We start from the raw sequence: 7959 nt of genomic DNA on the forward strand, positions 1-7959 counted from the left end.
TTGCATTATAAAATTTATTTTATATGTTATAATTTAAATAAAATTTTAAAATAAGAATTAATATGCATAACAATTTAAAAATTAGATAATAATTTTAAAATAAAAAATATGCATAACAATTTAAAAAAATTAAATGATTTTCTATTAATCAAATATTCACACTTGGTAAGAAATTTCATCTCGTAAGTTCCAGCCAACAGTGATGAGGTTGATGTGGCAGGCAATGGAGCCTGGACCGCACCACGTGTCTATCGGTTCATCATCATGTCGATGAGCCTTCACTTTTGGAAAGCAACTCATCATTAGCCTCTTCCACCACCATCAGTAACAGTTGCTTCTTCTTTATATATCTTGTCTTCTCAGGAATACTTGTGCATATTAATCCACTCCTCATTCTCATAAGAATAACTCAACAAGGATGGTCATCGCTAGCACCATTGCTGCCGACTCCGATGCGCTTCTGCACTCCACTTTTGCTTCCAGATATGTTCGCGCTCCTGTTCCAAGGTACCCTTCATTATTTTCACTTTCTTCCTTCCAATAATTTCCTCTTCTCAGTCTTATAATATATATGCAGGTTTAAGATGCCAGAGAAGTCGATGCCCAAGGAAGCAGCGTATCAGGTGATCAATGATGAGCTGATGCTGGATGGGAATCCAAGGCTTAACTTGGCTTCTTTTGTCACCACTTGGATGGAGCCTGAGTGCAATGATCTTATTATGGCTTCTATGAACAAGAATTATGTTGATATGGATGAGTACCCTGTTACCACTGAGCTCCAGGTTTATTTATTTAGACCTTTTTTTATTCATTCTGTAATTATTTATTATGTACACTAAACAGTATAGAAATTTTTTTTCTTTTTGTTGTGTGAAAGTGAAATGGGTCAAGCTGCCCAAGAATCAACTCCAGTAGCCAAACCAACAATCAAATAAGAATAAATGAAAATGAAGCATGTGTATTTTGTGTACAAATGTTTTCCTATATTTAAACTAAAGTTCTATTGGCTTATTGCTTTGTTTGTTGCAAACTTGAGTTTCACTTTGCAAATATGATTGGAGTTCTGCACATGTCTCAGTCGAAACACGTTCACTACTATTTTTACTTGTAAATTATGTAATTGAGAATATCTATTTGGGAAGTTTTGGTTTCTGTGTAATGTAAATGTTCCTTCCCCCTACTCCTTGTGTATGCATGTGTTTAATCTGAAATATCTATGACAAAGATCATGCCATTTGTGTAAAGAATTGTTGCCAGCTTTGTAATAGCCATGGTCACAATCCCTTATTTTTTTGGTTATTTAAAGAAGTTGATATACCTATAGTTATGGGGTAATACACAGTCTGAGAAAAGAGAAACGGTGGCAGGGCCTTAATCCAACAAAAGTAATTCTGGCAAAATTTCTTCTTTCTGAGTTTTCATTATGTGATAAATTTTATTGCAATTAGTAATTTTATGGGCAAGGCTTAATTTCTTTGAAGATACGAGATCTGTTCGTCGCATTGTAATTTTGGCCCTGCAGAATCGGTGTGTGAATATGATAGCTCACCTGCTCCATGCTCCTGTTGGAGATGATGAAACTGCAATCGGCGTGGGGACTGTGGGATCATCAGAGGCAATAATGCTGGCTGGATTAGCTTTTAAAAGGAAGTGGCAGAACAAGAGAAAGGCAGAGGGCAAACCATATGATAAGCCCAACATTGTGACTGGAGCTAATGTGCAAGTGAGTTTTAAATTGTTTTTCGACTTGTTATTCTGCTTAGTTTTAGAAGTGCAATCTGGTTATGCATAGAGAGAGAGAGAGAGAGAGAGAAAGAGAGAGAGAGTTTTGAAGTTAAGACATTGATTGACAGGTTTTTCCATATATTGCAGTAGTGATGCTACCAGTAGCATTTTTTCCTGCAAGCAACATAAAATATTTTCTTGGTGAGCTCATTTCAGTGTTTCCATTTTGTAATGTTTACCTTTATGTCTACCATTAGGTTCACCATTTTTCTACTAAACTTCACTTCATCTGGTTCAAAAAACTGGGGTCCTATTACAACATTAGTTTCTTCATTTAATCTGGGGTCCCACTCCTACTCCTATATTTTCTTTTGAATCTCAGAATATATTTCATCCAACATTTTACCAAGTATATCTCCTCTATCCTATGAGAATAAATTAGGTATTTTAGTCCTATCTCCTACATTCTCAAAGCAATAACATACTTCAATACGCCTTTTATCTCTATTTAATTTGTCAGGGGATACATTAAAGTTGAAACTTTTTTATCCAAGCATGTAATTTCTGATTTCGCTAGACACTGTGTGATGGTAGAGAAAAGACAAGCACATTGTTGAAACAGCTTAATGTTACTTCATCATGCTTCTCTCCCTTTTTTTTTTCTTTTGCATTTCAAGCAATAATCTATCTAATCAATTGTGTTTTTGATTTTCTATGGCATCTCAAATCTCCACTTAATGCTTTATTTCACGAGCCGCTTAAATGTGAACAATGTGGTCATCTAACATTCTAACTATATTTGAGGAATTGTATGTGGCTCAATCATTTGGAGTTGTTGACTCTACTTTGCGACATCATTTTTTTTTTGTTGACCTCACTGAGCTATTTAAAATTTGGAAAACCAAACTCCTTGCATGTGGTACTAGGAACTGAGTCATTTTCTTCTTGAGCATGTCTTGGTAAATTCTAAAGCAAATATATTGTAATTTCTTCCTTTCACTAGGGTATGAAAGTTATCATAGTGAAACTTTTTCTTTTATCTTACCTGTGAAATCACATAAATCTTGTATCCATTCTTCTTCGTTTCTCTTTATTGTGTATGTTTTAGATTTGTGTGCTTGTGCTCATTAATCCACTAAAGCGAAGAACAGCAGCATTTCTGCTACAGCTTTATTACTAGTTTGGCTCCAAAATTTGCTATTGGAGCTTGGCATTCCAATACTTCCCTCACTTGTTTCTTTGTGATGATATTGGAATCTTTGTGTGCTTCCAAGTTTTGTATGATACACAAGATTAAATGGTTACCATTCTATTTTGGATTTGATACGTCCACTTTAAATAGTCAAAAACCTCTTCAATTAATCTATAAAGGTTAAAAAAAATCTATTTTGTTCTCCTACTTTTCTAACTTTACTCTGGTAGAGAAGGGTGAATGGGGGATCACCCTAGCGTGAACTTTATTGCCATTTTACTTATTGTAGCTATTGATTTTTATTTAGAATTTCAGTCATTTGTCGCATTTTGTTAAATGCTCCACAAATTATGTTACACAGGTCTGCTGGGAGAAATTTGCAAGGTACTTTGAAGTTGAACTGAAGGAGGTGAAGCTGACAGAGGGATATTATGTGATGGACCCTGTGAAGGCAGTTGAGATGGTGGATGAGAATACAATCTGTGTTGCAGCCATTTTGGGATCAACCCTGACAGGAGAGTTTGAAGATGTGAAGCTTCTTAACGAACTACTCACTAAAAAGAATAAGGAGACCGGATGGAACACCCCAATTCATGTTGATGCTGCCAGTGGAGGCTTCATTGCTCCTTTTGTTTGCCCAGATCTTCTATGGGACTTCCGTTTGCCATTGGTGAAGAGTATTAATGTAAGTGGGCATAAGTATGGCCTTGTTTATGCTGGTGTTGGTTGGGTCATCTGGAGAGCTAAAGAAGACTTGCCGGAGGAGCTTATATTTCACATTAACTACCTTGGATCTGATCAACCCACTTTCACTCTCAACTTCTCAAAAGGTATTTGGTAAGCATGAGAGGAAAAACGATTCAGAAAAATAAAGGGGAAAGAAAAAGAATAAGCTTACCACATTTGTGCTTGTCTTTTGGTTTAAGTTTGTTCCACATTCTTGATTTCCTTCTGGTTTTAAAAGTGAGATATTGACTATAAGAACTGAAATTAGAGCATGATACACCCACAAGCTTAGCTTGATACTAGGTGAATCTCTCAGCTAGGGTAATGTCCCAGGTCGAGTTCCTCTCCCCCTAATATGTAAACCAACAAAACTAATTAGAGCTTAATCAGTCATAGATCATAAGTGATATCTTTCCTTTTTCTATATGACTGCTTTCATGAAGTGCCTGTGGTTTATCTTTCCAATATTTTGCTGCCAACAAAGTTTTTCTTTTCCTGATTTGAGGGCTTCCTAAGGTAGGCAGGCTTGAGATGTGCATTTATAAGTCCTGACCTGTTTCAGACTACCTGATTAGTAAAATATTGATATGTTTTTATTATATGGGGATGGATTTGGTTAGAGATATAGCCTTGAATAGTGGCCTGGCCTGCCTAGAACTTCATTTAAGATGTTATATATATGTCGCATCTTTTATTGAATCGTCTTCTAGATTCATGTTTTACTTGCATTATTGAAATTAGATAAGCTTATTGAATCGTCTTCTAGATTCATGTTTTACTTGCATTATTGAAATTAGATAAGCTCATCTTCCCCCTGGCCTTCATTAACTAAGGTTTTCTCTCACTTCTTCTGGGTGTCCCTCTCCTCTTTTTCTAAAAGATGAACCATTTGTGCCTTTGTTCTTTTAGTAGCTTTTTCATTTTATTAACTCCATTTTGGTTTCCTCATTTTGGCAGGCTCTAGTCAAATTATTGCTCAATATTATCAGTTTATAAGGCTTGGTTTTGAGGTAAACTCTTAATATTATACCTGAAAAGAGATACAAGTTCAGAGTTGACTCAAATCTAATTGTATTATTTATTTTTATTTTTTTAATATCATTTGTATGCAAATTGATCTGCATTTTTTACTTTCCAAGATCCCATTATATTTTCCCACTTGTTCAAGATGAAAAATAGCAGGTATCTAGCAATGCAGTTTGATTCCCATTTTAAGATGGGAGATTTAAATCCTAAAAACAGATACGGAATACAATGCGTGTTGTTGATATTATGGATGGCACATTGTGCGAAGAACATATATTGAGTAGCATCAATCAAGTAAATACACTTCCCTCAAACATATTGTAAAACTAAATTCATCCTAGAAGTCGGTACACTTGGAAAGATGTTTAGTTAGATATGAAAATCTACTCCATGTACTCTCACCTAATAATTTAAGTTGGCCAATCAGCTTAAAAAAACACAAAAATTATGGAGATCTTAGCCAATCTTGTCAATTATACCAATTATATCCTCAACTTTAAGGCATTGATGTCAAGTTTGTTTAGCTATCTTTTGCATTCAACTTTTATTTAGACACCCGACACATTAACATGTTCTGTGACTTAAAAACAAACATGTGTCTTTAAGTATTTATTAAAAAGTAGATGTGTGTGTGTCAACATCTGTAGCATCTATTACAATTTTTAATATTTTCTTTCCTTTTCTTTTTCCTTCAATTTTTAATAATTGCTAATGCAAAGATATATCAGTATGCTACATTACCGTACGTAGGAACAATATTTATACAAATTAGATCAACACAATCAAGTGATAGGTCTATATTTAGTCTCACTGTTGAGCAAGTGGAGAGAGAGAGGGGGGGGGGGGGGGGCGGGGGGGGAGAAGGGGTTGGGGGGGTGGGGGGTGTGGATGATGATTCAGAGGCTGAGGGCTATGTTTGTGCATAAGAGGATTTTTCAAGATCAAAACTTACATATTTTATACTCCCTCTGTCCCGATAGGCTCACTTTCTTTTTTTTTTTTTAATTATTTGTCTCAAATTTTAGCCCACTTTTCTTTTTTTTTTTGAAAAAAAATAATTTATTTATTAGTTTATTAATATGCCCTTATTTAATAAGCATTGAAAATGTAAAATCTATTAATTCCAAAAATAATTTAGTAACATAAGTTATTTGATTTTTAATGGAGCAATATGAACGGAGGTATATTAGGAAAAAACTAAATAAGCCTATTTTCTTGGGGACCGAGGGGTTATTTTCTGATAGCAGAAATATTGATCATTTGATATCACTTTATTCCTTCAGATAATCAAGATTTTGTTATGTAAGATCTCTTGATTAAATCTTTCTTTCGAGTATGTTGAACATAAGGAGTAATATCAATCAACTAATAGCTGTGATGGCTTCAATTCTCTCACATTGTCTTGCGGCATGTTATCTTTTATTGCTGCAAATGGCCTGTAAATTGAAATCTTGAAAACCATCCATTTGAAGAAGATGCTTTGGGCAAAGACTATGCAAATAAAGAGAGAGAGAGAGGAAATGCTGCTTTTATGAAATGCATTTGCAATTTAGGGTGCTTCATCTTTCTTTCTCTCTTTTTTTTTTTTTTCTTTTTTTTGTTCTGATTTTACTTTGGTCTTGTACAAGGGTTATAAGAGAGTCATTGAAAACTGTATGAAAAATACAAGGGTGCTGAAAGAAGGACTAGAGAAAACAGGGCGATTTGACATTGTCTCCAAAGATGTTGGTGTGCCTCTTGTTGCCTTCTCTTTCAAAGACAGCAGTAAATACAGTGTGTTTGATATATCTGAGAATTTGAGAAGGTTTGGCTGGATTATTCCAGCATACACAATGCCGGCAGATGCCCAGCACATTGCTGTTCTTCGGGTTGTGGTCAGGGAGGATTTCAGCCGCAGTCTGGCAGAAAGACTCGTCTCGCATATCGAGCAAGTTTTGAAGGAAATGGACTCTCTTCCTGTCCATGTTTCCACCACAACTGCTACTGTTAGGGAAGAACTGGAGAACACTGAAGGAAAGAAGGTAGTTAAAAAGAGTGAGAGGGAGATGCAGGAAGAGATCACTCGGTATTGGAGGCGACTTGCGGATGGCAAGAGAATTGGAGTGTGCTAGGCATCTAATAAGGACTTCTGTTCTTGTCGTTTGCAATAGTAAGGTCAACTTGTTTGTAATATCATCAATGTGAGGAAATATATCATGTTGTGTATAATTAATTTCATGGTTGTAGTTGCTGAAAGTGAATATGCACTATATTTTGAAGATAATCAATATGCACTTTATTTTGGTGTAATTATCTTAATTGTTGTGGGTGAAATAGAAAATCCATAGAAAATGTCTCTCAACTCTTGCTTTTTTATCCTGAGGTAGAACATACTACAAGATTAAATTCAAGACCAAAGAGAAAATCAGGGAAATCATCTTCATCCAGTGAATTCTTGGGAAGGAGAAACCAATGAGCACTCTAACGCCATGTTTGGTGTGACGAAATGAACTGTGAAGTAATTAGTAATGGATGTAAAGATACATGTATTTGTATGGTTTCTGAAAAGATCAGTATGGTTTCTGAAAAGATCAGTTGAAGAAAACCTTTCTTACAGTCCGGTTGATGGATGAAAGTACTGAAACCATAGCCATGCAAAGGAATCCCAGAGATAAAACAGCAGTAGCAATAATCCTTTGTTCAGGTATTTATTATAACTAGCTTTGGATTCTTGTATCTCTGGAACAGTGGGGTCTTCAATAGCAGCAAATAAATAATTGAGAAGGGACTTCAAAACTCAAAACTGACAGCAAAACCAGCACCAAGACCAGTGGCAAGAAAGAAGCTGATCACCTGTCAAGAAAGTCATTTTAACTTGAAATTGTTTCGAACAATTTGCAGGAATATAAGCTTCTATGTTTTAGTGAGTAGTTGGACCTCGTCTTCATAAAAGTCGAATCAGCATTCAATGCGCATCATTCTCTTTCCAGTACATACATAATTCAGCAAAAGGAAGCTACAACGCTGTACATGCTGTTCAAATAACTGCGGCAGAGACCACAAACCTGCAATTTTAACATAACTCCAACATGAACAGAACCAAAATACACTCTTCTTATGTTATGTCTTGGAATGCCATAATCTTTTCATTTGAAATTTCTGCCTCTCAAAAGTAACCTTTTTATTGGGTCAACATAAATATAATTCTTCGGTTATTTCAATTAACAGAAGTGCTAACTTGGGATATTAAATAACGTTTGGAACAACTTATGGCCTATACAAATTTTTCTTTGCTTCTCATTTGCAAATCT

At 35.2% G+C, this 7959-nt stretch overlaps 1 protein-coding gene across 1 annotated transcript; it reads left to right on the forward strand.

Annotated features, from left to right (window-relative positions):
- Positions 1 to 319: 319 nt before the first annotated feature.
- Positions 320 to 6958, forward strand: LOC110647678 (glutamate decarboxylase-like). Its single transcript, XM_058131771.1, has 6 exons — positions 320 to 507; positions 578 to 782; positions 1523 to 1723; positions 3279 to 3747; positions 4601 to 4653; positions 6298 to 6958. Exons 1-6 carry the CDS (start codon positions 419 to 421, stop codon positions 6778 to 6780), a joined length of 1500 nt encoding a protein of 499 aa, XP_057987754.1. The 5' UTR covers positions 320 to 418; the 3' UTR covers positions 6781 to 6958.
- The last annotated feature ends 1001 nt before the right edge of the window (positions 6959 to 7959 follow it).

The sequence above is a fragment of the Hevea brasiliensis genome, chromosome 13, assembly GCF_030052815.1.
Source record: "Hevea brasiliensis isolate MT/VB/25A 57/8 chromosome 13, ASM3005281v1, whole genome shotgun sequence".
Lineage (NCBI taxonomy): Eukaryota > Viridiplantae > Streptophyta > Magnoliopsida > Malpighiales > Euphorbiaceae > Hevea > Hevea brasiliensis.

What these genes read in the sequence shown, in the direction of transcription:
- LOC110647678 (XM_058131771.1), top strand. Translation starts at nt 419, where the DNA reads ATGGTCATCGCTAGCACCATTGCTGCCGACTCCGATGCGCTTCTGCAC. An exon ending in GTTCGCGCTCCTGTTCCAAG is followed by an intron (nt 508 to 577) that starts GTACCCTTCATT and finishes ATATATATGCAG; the next exon opens with GTTTAAGATGCCAGAGAAGT. An exon ending in CTGTTACCACTGAGCTCCAG is followed by an intron (nt 783 to 1,522) that starts GTTTATTTATTT and finishes TTGGCCCTGCAG; the next exon opens with AATCGGTGTGTGAATATGAT.